Raw genomic sequence first — 20498 nt, forward strand, 5'->3', positions numbered from 1 at the left:
AAATTTGTAATTTGTTTATAGCAAAAATGTACATGAAAGCCAATGTAATTTATTTTAAAACCTCTTCCTTAGATATCTTTATATACCTTATGGAATCACATTCTTGGCTCCAATTTATTCATTTGTTTTAATAAAGACAGAAAGAAATTGTCTTTGAATCCATCTCTCACCTACGTTCTACAGAATGAGAGACTTTTGAATTCTAAAGGCAAATAAATATGTGTAGAGAGACTGTGAGATCTCAAAGATAACTTAGTCCTACTCTCTTCCTGTCTACCACACACCAAGAAAATTTTTCTTAATTATAAATAAATAAATTGAAAGCCAAAGTGGTTACCAAATTGAATTCCTGTCAGATGCTACTGGCCATGACTGGGGTCCCCTTGTCCAGATCATCCCTATTATAATTAAATTGAAGTTCACTATTTTCTGAAGACTTTTATCAGAGTCCTCCAACCATGTCTAAAGCATTTCATGATATAATCTAAGTTATTTACACTAATGCCCTAATGCATTGTCATTTTTGCAGTTAGATGATGTGATTGGGATTTATTGCTCTCCAAGTATTCTTCTTACTGTTTTACTATTTAATGAAATTCTTAGAGAAAGCAAATCTTAAATCTTGCGTCTGATGTTAGATTCTAGGTGTTCCTGACAGTGATCCCTATTTGATCTCAAGTATCGGAGAGAACAGGGGACTGGTGAAAAATTTAAAGCCACTTCAGAGGCAGTGGGGAGGTCACCCAAATTTTTATTCCCTTGAAATAATTTAGGTCATTATACGTACACCAATGTATCTTATCAATTTGTAATTTAAGAATTTTTCGTGTATTTGCTAACATCTCTTCTTTAAAAATAGTATTTTTCCAAGTAACCACGACTTAATCTCTGTTACTCAAAATCCACATTAAGTTTTTTTTTGTTTTTTTGTTCCTGGTGCAGTTCGTCTCTCAGAATTATAACACTTTGGAATGACAGTCTTGATTTTTCAGCCAATAAAGCAATTTGAAAAATAGAGGAAAACTGTTTTTTTGATTATCTTATTTTCTTTTAAAAAATTCTGTTCCTTTTGTCTGCAGTTGGTAGCAAATGGATAATGCAGCACAAAGCCATTGAGATTCTGCAGTATATTAATGTAAAAATGTATCCTTGCAGAAGAATTTATCTAAGCATCAGTATGTATTTTCTACCAGCTCTAAATACTGAAATACAAGTACCTACATATTTTATCAATAAAATTTATTTGAACCTGTGGTTCTTACAGTTTACTATTCTCAGCATTTATGAACCTCATAATAAGTTCAAATCGAACGAAAAGTGACACCAGTAAATTATTAGGTTTCGTTTTCTTTTTTTTGTTGTTGATTGTTTCTTCATCTCTTGATTGTATTGGGGGAAGAAAAAAATCTGTCTGATATTGTTAGGTTAGATACTGAATCACTTGATGGAGATAGCCCACCATCCTTGCCTTTTCTAAATGTAATTCCAGGTCACAGGACTCAGTATAATTCACCCCTTTGTGCTTTTTTGAACCTAGAGAAACTTCTCTATCATTTTTAACAGGGCAGTTATAGTACCAAAATAAAGTGAGACTTTGAGCCGTTTCTCTAAAGCCTCTAAAATTAAGTCAGAGAAGAAAGCAAATAGTTGAGACACTATATACTTTTTAGAAATGAGTCATTTTGATAGTTATGATGGTAAACTCTGATTTCCTTCACTTCTGAGGCCAAAAGGGAATATTTCAAAATTGAGATGTTTAATATTACTTAAAATGTTAAATTTGAGGGTTCTTTGGTTATTTTCATGTGACTATATTTTTAACTTGATAAATAGTGAAAATATGTGGTAAAAATTATAATTCTTTCTGTGACTTGAATTAAAATAATAAATAAATATATGCTGAAGAGCTTTGTTCCAGGAGTATTTAACATATGTAATATACTTCATGTTCCTAAATTAGAAACACATTATAAAGAAGATTTACCTGGTTATAAATAGCTCTAACATATGGCAGGATGCCTTCTTTCGTTCATAATTAGCTTGTATATATAAAAGTGACTTCTTTTTTTAATGATTTGAGTTTGAAAAGTAAAGATTAAAAAAAAAACCCAAAAATTAAACTTGTAAGCAAATTTAACAGATACTTCTGAGCTATTTTTTATGTCTTTTGTATACACTTGCCCCTCCCCTAAAATAATTTTTATATATATTCAATTTCAGTGATACAACATTGGAACTTAGTGTTATGCCAAAAGATGAAGACATTCTCCAAGTGGTAAGTTTTATTTATTTAAATCTGAATTGTTCAACAGTCTCAAACACTAGTAAAAATCCTTTAAAGATGGACTTTAAAGGTGGAGGTGGACAGAATGAAAGATTCTGGGGAAATTTAGCAGAGTCTGGGATTCTCTATATTTTACCAAAAAACAAATAAACAAACAAAAAAAATTTTCAACAAAAAAAAATCGTCAATTTTTACAATCAAGTGACATAAGAATGTTCTATTCATTTTGACAGTGAATTTCTGTTGTTGCCATTTGGAAGGAAATTCCTAAAGAGTTTGCCCTGGTGTTACAGCCTAGGTAGTCCTTTGACCAGAAGTCATAGTTCAGGGCATAGTATATATCCCCAGGAATTAGAATCTTTTTTTTTTTTTTCTTATGAGAACAGAGATTTTGTGAAAGCCGTTTCTTAATTTTTCAATATGTATGACTGTTTGTAAATTAACCTACCAAGCAATGTTGGTAACAGTTCAATCCATTCCATTAGAAGGAAGGTTCGCAATGAACGAAGTCTACCCTGTGAAGGAAAAATGTCAGGGTCTTCAAGAGGAAATTATACTATATTGAAGTCTTTAGCATTTAGCCTAAATTTTTCCTCATTTTCAGAAAGAAAATAAGTTGAATAGAATCCTTAACTATTTTATTGAGCTTAAATATTGCTGAAAGTAAAAAGCAAAACATACATAAATTTATAAACATCTATAAATTTCATTCAAGAAAATACTAGTTTTCCTCAATTGACTTTGTAGTTTAGTAGAATAAAATAGCATCAGTAAAAGCTTTGAAGTAACACCCTCTAAGCTTCAGTGACCACTGAAGTTTGTGTTTCTCCTTTTAGCAAATAATTGTATTTTTTTTTTTTTTATTCAAGTACAACAGGGAGCTCATGGAATCTTTGTGATGGGAATGGAAAGGGTAAAGTCATGTTTTTCATTTGTAAGGCATTAGTTTGAATTTAGTTTAAAATAAGTCCTAAGATCTTCTGTAAACAATCTTTTTTCTTTAAGAGAGAGAGAGTGAGTGAGAGAGCAGGAGAGAGGGGCAGAGGGAGAAGGAGAGAGAGAATCTTACACAGGCTCCCCACTCAGCACAGAGCCAGACAGGGGGCTCAACCTCACAACCATAAGATTATGACCTAAGCTGAAATCAAGAGTTGGACCCTTAACCGACTGAGCCACCCCGGTGTCCCAAAATGTTTGTGTGTGTGTTTTTTTTTTTTTAACAGAAATGTGATTAAAGCTAGTCCTAGTGATTCAGCTTATCCACTGACATGTAAAGTATAATTGACTAAAATCCATGGAGACCCATCTTATGTTTTCCAGGCATAGGCATGCGGATTGTATTTAGGAATGGCTTTTTAGCGATAACAGATCACCCTCCTCAGGTACATAATTCTTCTGGCGTTGGGAAGTCTCAACGAGGAAAGTGCCCCTATCCAGGGTAGCTGTCCTAGGCAAGTAGAACTAGCTGTGGAGTCCCCACCCTGGTACTTGGGCAGAGTACGAGAGCCGCAGACATAACCACTGAAGGCAATGGGAGTCACCAGATTAGAAATAAATGAGGGACTGCAGGCTGATGTTCCTCCTACACAAGATGATGCACAGATGTGGAGGAGGCCTTCCCTTGAATCCTCCTTGGCAATTTGATGACTCAAAGATAGAAGGCGTTTCCAAAACAGAACCGTTTTCTCATCTTCAGTGGACTCTTTCCTTGCCAAGGTGAAGGCGCTGGGTTGGATGCTGTTTAGAACAGGTCTCGTTTCACAGAATGGCTGGAGTTGTACTGAATTCCTAGGGCGGGAATCAAGCACAGAATTACCGTCGCAGCCTGCTGTATGGTTGATGAAGAGTATCAATGTGGAAGCGGCAGCGGTGGAGGGAATAATTTTCTAATTTCATGATCAGTGGAAAATTAGGTTAATTAGCCTGTCGTGTTATATTTTATTTAGGATATGTGTATTTAAAACAAAGGCAAAATACAGAGTATTACAAACACAGGGAAAAATTGGTGCACTTGAGTGGCGTGAGCACACGGATCTACAAAGCTCATTAGTAAAAGGTCGTGGTAAGGGGTGCCTGGGTGGCTCAGTCGAGTCGGTTAAGCGACCGACTTCGGCTCAGGTCGTGATCTCGCGGTCCGTGAGTTTGAGCCCCGCGTCCGGGCTCTGTGCTGACAGCTCAGAGCCTGGAGCCTGTTTCAGATTCTGTGTCTCCCTCTCTCTGACCCTCCCCCGTTCATGCTCTGTCTCTGTCTCAAAAATAAATAAATGTTAAAAAAAAAATAATTTAAAGGTCGTGGTAAAATTGTAACAAAATTCATTTTTAAAACGTTATTTGAATTATTTTAATCTTAAGAGATTAAAAGCATATGCCCTGAATGATAAAAGAAAACCACACTTTTAAACTCAGCCTTCATTCACAGTTGAACGTACTGTAATTCATGAGAAAATCAAAGGAGTGTATATAATTAGTGCCTGCTATGCATTGTTTCCTAAAGGATTTTAGAAGGTGGCACCTTCTTTTTCTGCATAAATGTTTTTAGCTGGGATATCTATGAGTGTCCTTTTTTAAAGCTATTGCAAAACACAAAGAGAATCTGGGATTTAAAAGAAAAAACATGTAGAAATTGTTATAACAGATTCTAGAGTTAAAATGTTCTGTAAAGGCCTTAAGTATTTATCTTGGTCTTAAGTCTGGTACCCAAAGTATATGCTTTAAAGACGTATTTGTCCCTCTTGAGGTTGAATATTCATTGTAAAGAAAAAGTAAACGTGAACATTTTTATGACCATTGTAAAAATTACTCACCCAAGTGAAAGCTTCTCGTAGTTTGTATGTGTTTGCCTGGGTGACAGCAGGGCTGTGTGTCCATGGAATTTTCTTTTCTAAAGTGATATATGGACCAAATTGTTCTAGAGGCGCTCAGCTCATCTTGGCATAGAAGATTTAATTTGGTTTAAAATTTGACTCATGGAAGGATAGGTATGTAGTAATAAATTTCATAATTGCAGATGACCAGTCATATAATATTGAAAAACATGAAGTAAAACGAAGAATAATTCATTGTGTTCCTATTAGTGCCGTTAGTAGTGCTTCTGTACCCGCAGCCTCCTTTTCTAAACCAACATCTATTTTCTAGATGAGCAATATGAATAGTATTACATTCATTTTAGTCATTTTGACGTATTTTATAATGATAGTTTAGACTGTGATATCTTAGCTTCATATTTTTAAGGTATTATCACAAAATAAAAAACTCTTTCTGTTCCATTTTCAAAAAAACAAAACCAAAACCAGAAGGGTTGTTTCGTTACCCTCCCAAATGTCGGCCATGCATGAAGTCATCAAGTCACCTAAAAAGGGATTGCTGCCTGAAGAGAACCCTTTCTTGAATGGGCTCTCGATATGAGATTTCGACCTGACCATTCTTGTCAGTGGGTGCATCGTGAGATTTTGTTAAGCGTTTGGCTTACTGGATTCCAAATTAAATTTTAAGTTGATTAGTCCTTATAGCTGTGGCGATTTGTGGGCATGTCTAGTGTTTGACCAGGGCACTCTGAGCCTGCTTTTGCTGTTGTGCGTTAATAAACACAGCACGGTAGGGGCGCCTGGGTGGCGCAGTCGGTTAAGCGTCCGACTTCAGCCAGGTCACGATCTCGCGGTCCGTAAGTTCGAGCCCTGCGTCAGGCTCTGGGCTGATGGCTCAGAGCCTGGAGCCTGTTTCCGATTCTGTGTCTCCCTCTCTCTGCCCCTCCCCCGTTCATGCTCTGTCTCTCTCTGTCCCAAAAATAAATAAAAACGTTGGAAAAAAAAAATTTTAAAAATAAATAAATAAATAAATAAAAAATAAATAAACACAGCACGGTTAAACAGCTTTTCTAGTAGACAGGGAAGGAAGCAACAGTGTTAGGACTTGAACCCAGGTAGGTCTGAGACCAAAGCCTATTCTTTAAACTGAACCGCAGCCCTTTACTGCCAACAGGTGCAGATGAGGAGTTAAGTGGCTTAGCATAGTCCCATGGTCACTGTCAGTTTTAAATATTTATAATTCTAACATGCTTGTAAAGCCACAAATAATTTAGAAAGATATAAAGTTTTCATACCACCCCCTTCTTCCACACCCCACCTTGCCATGTTTGGCGTGTATTTTATTATACAGACAGACATGTAATTATTTTTTATTTTATCATAGGTAATATTATTAAATTAATAGATCAGCCTGTTAAAGGTGAAATGGTAGGCAGGAATTTCAATCTTACCGACTTAGTTATTCTGCAGGGGTTTTTTTGTGGGTTTTTGTTTGTTTGTTTTTATCATCTATTAGGCAATAAATATGGAATAGTAATAGTATTATAATGGTAATAGGTATGGTAATTGCAGTTTTGGTACAACTCTACTAAAACCGAACTGGAAGATTATTTTAGGATGAGTTACTATTAGATACTATACATAGAATCGAGATCCAGACTGTTAAAATTAAATTTTATTTAATATGCTCTCTGCAGTTCTGATTCCAGATGACGAATTCTGTGGGTCACCTTTCTTTCCTTACATTCCTCACCCCCCATCCCCTCTCTTTTTAAAGAACCCTTTGGATCTGTAGGCAGGGCTGCTGCTACTCTGTTTTCATTTGGAATGGCTTTACTTTTAAAATATGAGCTTTTAAACTACTAAACTACTGTAAGATATAAAAATTAACTACTAAGTAAAGGAAATCCAAGGAAGAATATTGAGTGGTATATAAAAGGGCTAAATGTAAAAAATGGGCTAGACTTTTTTTGTCATAGCCTATTGAGTTCAATGGAGGAAAATTTAAGTAATTTCTAATTCCATCAAAACATCTGCATATGTTGTGAGGTATCCATTTGGGCTTAAATCAAATGTAAAAATAAACATTACTAAGAGCCAAATAATGCAGTTCTTATGACATTGGTTTCAAAAATTGCTGGGCCGTGTCATTTCAGACAAACTTATTAATACACATGATGTTGACATTATTATAAAAGAATATAAATTGGCATCGTTACATATGAATGACTTTGTTTACATGATATTTTGTGCTATTTAATGGGTGCCCGCTGACAGTTCAGATTCCCAATATGTAGGAATGTATGTAGTTACAACACTCATGTCAGGTCATGATGTCTCAATGGAAGAGTTGGTACTTTTCACCAAGCACTCGAGAAAAAGTATCCCACAGTCACAGCTGTGAGCAGGTTATAGAGTTTTTGGTTCTGTTCCCAGAAGGTAAAACCTTATCAGTGGGTTCCTGTTCATCTCGAGAAGTTGCATGTTGTAATCCATCCCAGGTGATCCACCCAACATTTGCTCCAGCCCTGATTAATACTTTCCTCCTTGAAAGAGTCTAAAGTGGTCCTTAGTAGGCAGCTTGTTTTCCAGAGGAATACTTAAAAGCATCATGGGAGAAGAGGATTCTTTAAAATGTGTATTGTCTATTCCTAATTTACTTCCCTAAACTTATTCTGGAGCTAATTTATGTTTGTAGCATAGCCCTGAGAGTAGCCGTAGAAGTGTGATTCCCTAGAATAATTCCCGGGTATGTCCATGACCTACCTGGACACGTACAAAGCCACAATGGTCGAGGGCACTGCTGATTTGCCCATGGATGTTAATGGAATGGTATTGGTCCCCAAACTTTATGAGAATGAGGAACTTTCAAGGAGACAGATAAACAAGCTTTTTAGTGTACACGAACTCTGAGACTGTGTAAGGAAATTCAGTAATGCTCTTGAGTGAATTCATATTTTACTCATCACAATTATATCTGCTTCTATTAGTCTGTGTAGAATATGCTGTTTAGTTAGTCCACTGTTAATGTGTGGTCCGTGTGTATGTATGAGAGGACCCACTTTGCCATAACTTTACCCAGAAGTGGGGGCCCATGAATGTAGGCTTTTTAGTATTGAGATTTGTTATTTGTGCTCTTAGATAGAGATAGTTGAAGTATGTCAAATATTTTTTTCAAGTTTTTAATAGTTCTTGTTATATACTTTTATTATTAAGATAGTATTCCTCTCCAAAATTTGAATAAAGGAGGTATCCCTAAGTTATTAGTTCTAGAATAGTACTTCCCAGCAGAAATTCCAGTTGTATTAAAACCCCTTCAGGGGCGTCTAGGTGATTCAGTCAGTTAAGCATCTGACTTTAGCTCAGGTCATGATCTCGCTGCTCTTGTGGGTTTGAGCCCCGTGTCGGGCTCTGTGCTGACTGCTCAGAGCCTGGAGCCTGCTTCCGATTCTGTGTCTCCCTCTCTCGCTGTCCCTCCCCAACTTGCGCTCTGTCTCTGTCTCTCTCTCTCTCAAAAATAAACATTAAAAAAATTTTTTTTAAACCTTCAAAAAATACGAGTGCTACAGCCAAATAAGCTTGTCATTTCCCCTTGAGTTTAATAATGTACATTAATGTAGTAGAGGTTTTGAGAAGGCAGGGAGCCTACCAATCAATCCTTCACTACATCATTGAGCATGGAGAATACTCTCCTCCCCCTCCCTTTCAGGTGATGCTTAATAAAATTGCACAAACACACTGTGGGAAATACTGTACCAGACTGTTCACTCATCCAGACGCAATTTTCCTGCCATGCAAAGATATTGGTGTGAATATAATCAGCATCGAAAAGATAGTCTTGTTATAGGCATATACCCATGTATATTTTGATTGACTGTCTTCATGCCTTAAAAATATTATGGCATGCATGTTTTCTTTTATCTACTCACTCAGCTTTTTCACCGCATTCTTGTTTACGTTCTATAATATTCATTATAAGTTTTAAAGAATTACTCTGGAAGTAATATTTTTATGTCTATTCAGTAATTCTTTTCTTAACCTAGTAAAACAGGACAAAAGGTACAGTGTTGAGAGATCTTAATTTTTGAGCGAAACATGTTTAATAAAACAGTTTTTCTTTCCAAGTCATAGTGTAAAGACAGCTCCCGTCCGCTGACAGCTTGTGGTCGTGCTCTGATTTACAGGGGAAGGAGGAGGTTGTACTATTTTAAATGCATAATAGAGCATTCGTTTCGTCATCTGGAAGCAGAGATGGAAGCAGCTCAGGGGAAATGAGAGACATCAATGTTGCTCTTGTGGAAGGGAAGCTTTGTGGCACAGTATCAGACAGCAGTGCAGATTGAAGACAATACCTGTCAGGAATGCATGTCACCAGATGTATTTTGCTCTCAGAAATGGTAGACGAATCAAATAAGAACCAGATAAAAGCCTGAGAAAAAGACGCTCAGAAGGATACTGAAGTTATTCTTTATGCTTCACTGCCCTTTACTTCTCTTGGTACCTTCCAGAGAAATCAGTATAGATGTATTTTTAGCTTGCTGTTTCCAGCATCAGTATGACAACATGATTCTGTCTTTATGTCAGTAAGCAGCTTCTACTATGTTTTCCTATTTTCTGCTAGCTACAGTTTACAAAGGATGTCACAGCTCTGGTAAGAAATGCACAGAAGCCATTTCCTTGCTTTTTAAGTTATGTTTTATAGAGATTTGTAATCAGCCCACCTATTAAAACTGTAAGTTTGCTTAGCGACATCCCTCCATAGTGTTAATCTTACTAATTTGCAGAATGTGTTTGTGATGTATGGTTTTCTTTATTTTTTTTTGTTTGTTTTATGTTTGGTTTTCTTTTGAATCCTGTGCATAACTGGTATTAAAACATAACATTTACCTGTATGTGTATTTTTTTAAGTATCTCACCCTCTCTGTTTCCTTGGTACTTTGCTGTTATGTTTGTGGCTGCACTTGGGCTTTGCAAGCTGTCTGATGCAAAGGCAGGATGTGATGATAGACATGAATTTAAGCTTGTTTTGATTAGGGGAGGATGTGTAACATGATACCACACCTCACTGTCTCAGATGCTGACATAGTGCTCAGTTACATCAATTGGTTCTGTTTTATTGTGTCTCTGTCTTTAATTTCAGTTATTTTGAAGTTTTAAAATATATGGCTAGCTAATTTCACCAATAATGGATAAAAAATAATTTGAGCTGCATGCCTGCCTATTAGTAATAGAGAAATGTCTCCTTATAGTAAGAGACCAAATAAATTTGTGCAATATAATTTTGCATTTGCTTAAAATAAATAAAAATTATGTACAGAGAGATGAATTACTTTTTTCATATTTTGGGGTCTTTAATATACATGCTTAATTTAAACATGCATATTTTCTCTGATTTTAAATACTAAAATGTTTAGCATGGCTTAGGACTTAATTTATCAAAATGGATTACTTTTAAGGACTCAGTAATCATGAATCTACAAGACACTGCTCAATATGTTACATTTAATTTATGCTAGCAGTGGTGCTTAAGATAAAAAGGCATTTGGCTAAGATTTTTAATATTTTCACCTTCACTCTGGCAAAAGATCAAAATGTTCTCTGGCAAAATGATCAGAATGTTGCTGGGATTTATCAGGCAGCCATTTAACCTGTCAAATGCTGAAAGATCATCAAACTTGACTGGGGAAAATTTTAGAAGCAACAAGGCTGTATTTAATTGGCTATGGGGAAATTTGGTATGTTTCAGTCTTTTGAGAAAACAGGCAGTTGTCATTTCTGTTTGTTGCCAATTCTACAATTTATTTGATTTCTGAAAGACTAGCCCTTTTCTGAATTTGTGGAGCATCCTTATGTTGTGTTTGCATGCTTGCTTTAGCGAATGTCACTTAGGAAGAAGGCAGGGCATGGTAAAATAAAATAGTGCATCGCAAGAATGGAAGCTGTTGTTCTTTCTGTGAATTTTAAATGACGCCTTTTTCTCGTTTCCATGTAGGCGTATTCTCAAGATGCCTACCTGAAAGGCAATGAAGCCTACAGTGGAAATGCCCGCAATATACCTGAACCCCCACCAATTTGCTATCCCTGGCTGCCATCTGCCCCTTCAGCCATGGCACAGCCAGTTGAAATCTCTCCTCCAGATTCATCATCGAGCAAACCACAAACCACTACGCCAGTACTGACGCAGCCTGGCAGGGCCTATAGAATGGAAATACAAGTGCCTCCATCACCAACAGATGTTGCAAAGTCCAACACAGCGGTGTGTGTTTGCAATGAAAGTGTAAGGACTGTCATTGTACCTTCTGAGAAGGTTGTAGATTTGTTAACTAATAGAAACAACCATACAGTTCCTTCACATAGAACTGAAGAGGTGAGGTATGGCATAAATGAGCAGACCGCTTTGAAAACAGTGTCAAGAACCACGTCGCCACCATCATCAGTTCCCACTGCCCATCTAATTCATCAGACGACAGGCTCCAGGTCATTGGAACCTTCTGGAATCTTACTTAAATCCGGCAATTACAGTGGACATTCAGAGGGAATCTCAAGCAGCAGGCCTCAAGCTGTGGATTCTCCTTCTGTCTCTGTTAATCACTATTCTCCAAATTCCCATCAGCACATAGACTGGAAAAACTATAAAACTTACAAAGAGTATATTGATAACAGACGATTGCACATAGGTTGTCGGACGATTCAAGAAAGACTAGATAGTTTAAGAGCAGCATCTCAGAGCACAACGGATTATAACCAGGTGGTACCAAACCGCACTACTTTGCAGGTACGACGTCGAAGCACCTCTCATGATCGAGTGCCGCAGTCTGTTCAGATCCGACAGCGCAGCGTGTCCCAGGAGAGGCTGGAGGATTCTGTGTTGATGAAGTATTGCCCACGAAGTGCGTCTCAAGGAGCGCTGACATCTCCGTCTGTTAGTTTCAGTAATCACAGAACTCGTTCATGGGATTATATCGAGGGACAGGGTGAAACCTTAGAAAACGTCAGTTCTGAAGGTCAAATACCCGATTCAAATGGAGAGCGAAAACAGACTTATAAGTGGAGTGGATTTACCGAACAGGATGATAGACGAGGTATTCATGAAAGACCTCGACAGCAAGAAATTCATAAGTCTTTTCGAGGTTCAAATTTTACCGTGGCCCCGAGCATTGTTAATTCTGATAACAGGCGAATGACTGGCAGAGGAGTGGGGTCTGTGTCTCAGTTTAAAAAAGTGCCACCAGATCTGAAAACACTGCAGTCCAACAGAAATTTTCAGACTACCTGTGGAATGTCATTGTCTCGAGGTATTACACAAGACAGGTCACCTCTTGTGAAAGTCCGAAGTAATTCTCTGAAAGCGCCTTCTACGCACGTCACAAAACCATCGTTTAGCCAGAACTCACTTGTCTCTGTCAAAGACCAAAGACCAGTAAATCACTTGCATCAAAACAGTCTATTGAATCAGCAGCCGTGGCTGAGAACCGAAAGTGCCCCGGATCACCAAGTGGAGACGGGGAAACCCCCCTCTTTACCTGGAGCTTCTGTTAAGCCTATCCCTCAGATGAGTGAGAACTACGGCGCTTCGGATTTAGAATTACCTGCCCCTCAAAGAAATCAAGATTTAACTCTGCAAGAGGCTGAAATGCAGGAATCGAATACCTTAGATAATAAAGAAACTGTCATCCTAAGAGAAAAGCCTCCATCTGGCCGCCAAACACCACAGCCTTTAAGGCATCAGTCTTACATCTTGGCAGTAAATGACCAGGAGGCCGGGTCAGACACCACCTGCTGGCTGCCTAATGATGCGCGCCGAGAGGTCCATATAAAAAGAATGGAGGAAAGGAAGGCCTCAAGTACCAGCCCACCTGGGGATTCCTTGGCATCAATCCCGTTTATAGGTGAGCTTATTCACAGCCCGTGGCTACTGTGTCAAATATTTTGCAGATCTTTTCAGCAAAGTATTATTTCTAGTTCAACGGGCACAAAAATTGTACGCTCGGATTTTAAAACACTTGTTCTGAATCTCCTGCACCAAGCTAAGACCGGAGCCATGAGCTCTTACCCTCAAAAATTATTTCAAGTGACAGTTTGCCTTTTTTATTTTAACATTATGCTCTCAATACTTTTTTTTCTTTTTCTTGAATAAGACAGAATTTCCCTATCTGGGCCCAAGGGACTCAGCAAACCAAATCGTACCTAGTCAACGATAATATCTGAACCGAAAGCCAAGTAGAACAGTGTTAATAATTAGTCATCGACCTTTCATTTATGCAGTGCTTTTTACTTTATTATTTCTTATTTCTTTGGCTTGAATGAATAGACCTCCTCGTTGGCAAGTTACTTTGTCTTGGAGTAAATCTTGGGATAGGTTTGGAAAAATTACTTAAATTACAAGCATGTGCCCCAATATGGAACAGCTGTTAGGTTTACTTAGGCTTTGTCTGCTCCCATGCACCCTAGATATATTCTCCACAATGCAGCCAGTGTGGTGTTTTAAAAATGTAAATCGGGCATCTGGGTGGCTCAGTCAATGGTTAAGTTTATGACTCTTGGTTTCTCCTCAGGTCATGATCTCGCCATTCATGAGTTTGAGCCCTGCATCAGGCTCTGCACTGTGCAGAGCTTACTTGGGGTTCTCTCTCTCTCTTTCTCTCTCTCTCCCTCTCTCTGCCCCTCCCCAACTTGCACAGTCTCTGTGTCTGTCAAAATAAATAAACTTAAAATAATAAAGTAACAGTGTAAATCAGATCATTCCACTCCTCTGACCAGAAACCCCTGTTTACTTTCCTCATTACCCAGAATACAATTTCAAATCCTTCCGTGGCCTGCAGGGCCCTCTGTGATGTGCCCCACAACACCCTCCACTTCTCTGATCACTTCTCCTGTCCTCTGTGCATGTGTAACCCATCATCAACCACCCCAGCCTCCTTGCCCTTCTGGAACATGCCAGGCATGCTTCAGGGCCCTAGCACTGCCAGTTCCCAGCCCTGGAACACATTCCATAGATAGTCACAAGACTCCCTAGCTGCATTTGGGTCTGTGCTCAAGTTAGTACTTTATCAAAGCAGCTTTTCCTCACCAGCCTGTCTAAAATAGGTACCCCCCCCCCCACAACATACACAGAACCTGACATTCTCTATCCCCTTAAGCTACTTTATTTATCTTCATACTGCTTGTTTCCACTTGACATGTTTTATATTTTTTACTACACGTTTCTCTGTAGAGCTAAAACATATGCTACATGAGAGCCAGGATTTTAGATCTGTTGTCTACGTCTGTAATCTCAATACCTAGAACACTGCCTGACATGTTCAACATGATATTTGTTGAAATAATAGGCTAAGGATAATGTTTGAGATGATGGTTAAATGTATAGCAAAATAAAAAGTTCTCATCATAGTTACTATGCAGCTCTAACACACATAATCTGCTCACAGGATTATCTTGTATGTCTTTAGAATTACCTTTCCCTAATAATGAGAAGTTTAAGCTATAGAGAGATTAAATAACTTCCCTGAAGTCACACAATTAATAGACAGTAGAGACTGACACTTGGCCCTCTGACTCAGCCTCATCACACAGAGCACAGCTCCAGAGGACACCATTTATATAGATGCATTGTGAGGAGCGCCCCCTGGAGTTGTGTGATGCAGGGGCCTTCTTTTGAAGCCACGGCCTGTACTCATATCCTGTTACCCCATAAGTTCATGAAGAGTTCTCCATAATTTTATAGTATATTGTGCTTCTCTTTGAGCAACATTTCAAGGTTTTTTCTTTTCTAGAGAAACTTTTTGTTTTAATGTTTTTATTTAATTTTTAGAGACAGACAGAGAGTGAGTGGGGGAGGGGCAAAGAGAGGGAGACACAGAATCAGAAGCAGGCTCCAGGCTCTGAGCTGTCAGCACAGAACCCGATGTGGGGCTTGAACTCACGAGCCATGAGATCATGACCTGAACCGAAGTCAGACGCTTAATCGACTGAGCCACCCAGGCACCCTTTTAGAGAAACTTTTTAAATCTACTGAGCTATTGGACAGTCAGGCAACACTATCAGAATCAGCTTTTTTTTTTTTTTAATGTTTGTTTTTGAGACAGAGAAAGTGCACGTTCGCGTACGCGAGAGGTGGGGGAGGGGCAGAGAGAAAGGGAGACAGAGGATCTGAACTGGGCTCCTCACTGACAGCAGAGAGCCCATTGTGGGGCTTGAACTCACAAACCTCAAGATCATGACCTGAGCCAAAGTTGGACGCTCAGCCAGCTGAGCCACCCAGGCCCGCAGAAACCTTTTAAGAAAGTTCTGTGTAACTTGTATTTTTTTATAAATATTATATATTCAAGTTATAAACATTGCAGGGAATCTCAACCTAAATTGTACTCAAATTTATATCCATACCCTTAAGTCCAAGCTCAGAGAATAGAACTTTGCCATAAATGTAATCTTATACATCATCTAGATATTTTTTAGAAAGTAACTGAAGACTAACGATTGTTTTATGATTATTTTTAAACATAAAAGTCCCTACAACTTGTGGTTTTATTTGATAAGCCTATGAGATTATACCAGAATAATGACATTGTATTTTCTTCCTACTTGATAAGAATAATATAATCAGATTATATTGGAATAATAAAAAATATGCTAGGTATATCTTTTAATAGTTCTTCCTAGTTATCTATGCACTGAATAAATCAAAAACTCAGTTGTTAGGGGTGCCTGGGTGGCACAGTTGGTTAAGCATCTAACTCTTGATTTCAGCTCAGGTCATGATCTCAACAGTCCGTGAGTCGGAGCCCCTTGTCAGGCTCTGTGCTGACCTAGCAGAGCCTGCTGTGGATTCTGTCTCCCTCTCTTTCTGCCCCTCCCCTCTTGCTCTCTCTCAAAAATAAATAAACATTAAAAAAAAATCCACTGCTATTGAAGAGAGAACTTTGGCTAATATATAAAATAAAAATCCTTATAATTCTATATGCATATGGATTTAGAGACATTATTAAAATAAACTATTTTGTTTAGTCACTAAAAATAAAAATGCTCAACTTACTAGTCCTGATCACAGTCTCCTTTAAGTACTTTTTAGTACAATTTCATATTTACCTCCTAAAACCTTAATATATAGCATATGGTTACTGTAGTGTGTAAGTTATACCATAACCAGTGGAATAGGGCAGGATAACAAACTGAAATACAAAGACAGTATTTATTTCCCGATGTTTCTATATGTAAATGTTGTCCACAACACAAGAATTCTTAAAAGTTTCTATGCCCTGGTGGAATAATGCCAGGCCTCCTGAGTTTTTAATTGTATGCTGTTGGAAGTAAAGGCATTGAAAAGAATTGTAATATTTATCTAATTTTTAGAACATAATATCAAAAGTATAATTTCTTTTGCTTAATATTCTTGCCTTTTTCTTTTTAATGTTTATTTACTTATCTTGAGAGAGAGAGAGAGAGAGCATGAGCAGGGGAGGGGCAGACAGAGACCAAGAGAGAGGATCCTAAGCAGGCCCTGCACTATCAGCACAGAGCCCAATGCGGGGCTCAAATAGGGCTCAAACTCACAAACTGAGACATGACCTGAGCCAAAATCAAGAGTTGGACACGTAACTGACTGAGCCACCCAGATGCCCCAATATACTTGCCTTTTTACTGCAAAAGGTTTTAGCTCTTCAGTAACCCAAATCCTGCACTCTCACCTTGGAAGTCCAAAAAGTACTTATTAGAGACTGTGTTGTTGAATAGATAAGTAACTGATCAATGAAAGAACTTTTAGATTTCATTAAGTATAAGTTCTGTAACTTAATATTGACATCCTTTTATCATTTTAGAGTGTTACCTGACTCATACGTGTTTCTCTTTCCAATCTAGTTATTTTTAAAAATTTTATATATATAAAAGTGGGATAGACATCAGCACTGAAATGAAGTAAAATAGACTATTTGCAGTTTTTCCCAGTATATTTTCAGGGAACATTAATTCCACTTGATTAAGGAGAAAAAAAGAAAAACAGGGATCAAATAAATTGAGAAATGCTGGGTTTAAATAGCTATACAAGTTTTATTTGTCTTTCCCATAAGACTCTTAGACTCATTGATGTGCTACTCTATATTTTCTAGGTAGGTAGGATATAATACAATTTTTCTCAGAAATATTTGACCATGAGCCCTTTTATTTACAGTATCCCTGTTTAATATATCATAAAACACTTTGGAGAATATACTTCATGGTATTTCATGGAACATTTAAAGGGAAGAAATCAAGATTTGCTTTTATATTATCATACTCCAGAATCTTAATTTCTGTGATTTTAATAATTATTTTTGGGGGGCGCCCTGGTAGCTCTGTTGGTTGAGTGTCCAACTTCGGCTCAGGTCATGATCTCGTGATTTGTGAGTTTGAGCCCCGCGTCGGGCTCTGGTGCTGACGGCTTGGAGCCAGGAGCCTGGAGCCTGGAGCCTGGAGCCTGCTTGGGATTCTGTGTCTCCCTCTGTCTCTCTCTCTCTCTCTGCCCCTCTCCCACTCATGCTCTGTCTCTCCCTCAGGAATAAATAAACATTAAGACAAATTTTTTAAAATTATTTTTTGTTATTTGAAAACATTATAAATGAATGCAAAAAATAATAAGTGCCTTGGCTTTATTCCCAAAATACCAGAGAATGGAGCCAATTCATTTATTTAGTTATTTATAATACAGAGCAAATGATAAGTCTTACAGAGAGAAAATCTTCCAACATTTTGTTATAGATTTATTGTTTAATATTTCTTTCGGTTCACAAAGATTTAGAGAAGTGAAAAAAATAAACCATTTTATTTGTTCTTAAATTAAGAATATCAGTCATTGACAGTAATTTGCTTACCCCCCACCCGCAGTTTATAAAGCTTCACAGTAAGTACTGAAAATAAATTTTGACTTCTTTTACGAGTAAACACAAAACACAAAATGAGTAATCACCTCATAAGTAATTTGACATCACGATAGTAGGACTTCAGACGTATTCTACCATGTGGACTTTCTACATTTCTTTATACTACTCATATAATTGTTGATATAAAGAAACTATAGCTGTATTACCCACACTCAGATTTCATTTCAAATATATTTCCCTTTTTTTTTTTTTTGCCATATTTCTAATACCCCTTCTTGTTCTCACCCCAAAGCTGGCCAATATGCATGTACTTAGTGTTAGCCTATGTAAAATTGAACTAGATTGGTACAACCTTACTAGTCCTGCCATTTTAAACCAATTCAGGAGTTTTAAAGCTTGTGGGATACACATCTAGATTATAGTGTCCAAAATTTACCCCAAAGGAGTGGGAGTGGGTGACTATCCCCCTATACACCACTTCTCCCTCTGGGAGCTCTAGTCGCCTATTAGAGGCAGTGCACTGAGCACCCAGTCCCTCTTTTATACTAGTACATACTGATACTTTCTACAAAGCAACTAATCTACAAAGAGAAAAACTATACTCCTCATCTTACAGTCTTTTCATATACTAAGATGTGACTCCATTGGTACTTAAAACTTAGATTGAGATTTTTGCTTAGATTAGATTTGCTTAGATTTACATCTCCACTCCCTTTGCTTGAGCACTCACTGCCATGTAGTTATGGCAAGCATGAATAAAGTTTTCAAAATTCTTCTCACTTCTTAGTCTTTTAAAACATCATCTATCTCAGGGACACCTGGGTGGCTCAGTTGGTTAAGCATCCAGCTCTTGATTTGGGCTCAGGTCATGATCTCACCGTTCGTGAGATCCATGTCAGGTTCTGCACTGATGGTGTGGAGCCTGCTTGGGATTCATTCTCTCTCTCTCTCTCTCTCTCTCTCTCTCTCCCTCCCTCCCTCCCTCCTTCCCTCTCCCCCTCTCTCCCTCCCTCCCTCCCTCCCTGCCCCACTCTCATGCATGCTTGCTCTCTCTGTCAAAAAAAAAAAAAAAAAAAAAAACATTTAAAAAAATCATCTATCTCATAGGAAGATACAGTATTTTGGTTATTAAAAATAACCAAATCTGAAAATGGCTTTCACAAAGCCAAATGTTTACTTAAATGCATGTCATTGAGCTGATTATTAAAGAAGCTTGGCCATAATAATTCCTATTGTGATAATGAGTTGAATTATTATTTTAAAATGGAGATATTTGAATTAGGTGATGGCACCCCTTATCAGTTTATAATAGGACTTGCAGTTTCAGGAACTCTAGCTATAACTAATGAAGAGTTTCAGTAAGTAGAGATCTGTTGCTTAATGATCAGAGATGAGAAATATATGTTAATATATTAGTGGCTTATTTTTTTAAAGTTTATTTTAAGAGAGAGAGTGAGAGAGAGAGAGAGAGAGAGAGAGAGAGAGAGAGAGAGAGAGAGAATGAGCACATGAACGGGGGAGGGACAGAGAGAGAGAATCCCAAGCAGATTCTGTGCAATCAGCATGGAGCCCGATGCGGGGCTCAAACTCATGAAACCTTGAGATCATGACCTGAGCTGAAATTAAGAGTTGAAGGCTTAACTGACTGAGCCACCCAGGTGCCCCTTAGTGACTTATTTTTTAAGCATCCTTTCTAACCACATCTTTTTAATTTAATGTATGTGGCATTTCTTGAGTGTGCCATTTTTATCAACCCCACAACTTTTCCACCTGATGTTCGGGAACTGGTATTGCTGTTAATGAAGTTAAGAAAATTTGCCTAGAGAGTTCCAGTTTTTTTAGAATTCCTTCAGTTCGTTATGGTTACATTAGATTAAAAACAAAACTGTGGTATTACCAAAGATTAATCGGTTGTTACTTGTTAATACACAAGAAAGAACTTATGCTTGCCTGCTGAAAAGAGAATTCAACCTGCTATAACCTGTTCATTTCCTTTGATTTAAACTGAGTAGAAGTATCACAGAAGGCAAATAAAAAGGAAGGATAGCTTTCCCATTTGAATTTCTTTTTAGACAAAGAATACATTAACTTTATTCATTCTACTTTTCCTTAAGGACAAGGAAAAATCTCAAAGATTTTTAAACATGTATTTTGCTTGAGGTGTAGGTTGACTTTCTAGGTCATTTGTAGTGAATGTCCCCTGTTGTGGAGCATTTTGTTTAATCCATATCTTTAGTAAAAATGATATATATACACACACACGCACACATATGCATACTCACACGCTCAGGCTGTTCTGGAAATATGCACTTTTACACTAGTTACCTTTTCTTCCAACTCACACAAATTTACTCCTTCCCTTGCAACTACAGTTTATTCCATCTTTGAATATTATGCTGTTTACATTCCTTAAACCCCTCTGTTATTTGGGGAGGGGGTAGGATTACCTCTTGCTAGCAGAAGTGAAATAAAAAGCAAAGTTACTTCAAGAAACTATTTTGCCATAGTCTTTGCCAAAAACTCCAATAATTTCACTGAGTTGCATAAAATTATTCT

General features: G+C 37.6%; 1 protein-coding gene across 1 annotated transcript in view; it reads left to right on the plus strand.

Moving 5' to 3' along the window:
- Positions 1-20498, plus strand: part of ARHGAP21 (Rho GTPase activating protein 21) — a 137790-nt gene that overhangs the window by 87515 nt on the left and 29777 nt on the right. The window contains 3 exon segments of the mRNA XM_086714722.1: positions 2221-2275; positions 9710-9739; positions 11081-12977. Coding sequence (XP_086570848.1) covers positions 2221-2275; positions 9710-9739; positions 11081-12977 — 1982 coding nt within the window.

This window comes from Puma concolor, chromosome B4, assembly GCF_028749965.1.
Source record: "Puma concolor isolate L17-30 chromosome B4, mPumCon1.1.hap2, whole genome shotgun sequence".
Taxonomy (NCBI): Eukaryota; Metazoa; Chordata; class Mammalia; order Carnivora; family Felidae; genus Puma; species Puma concolor.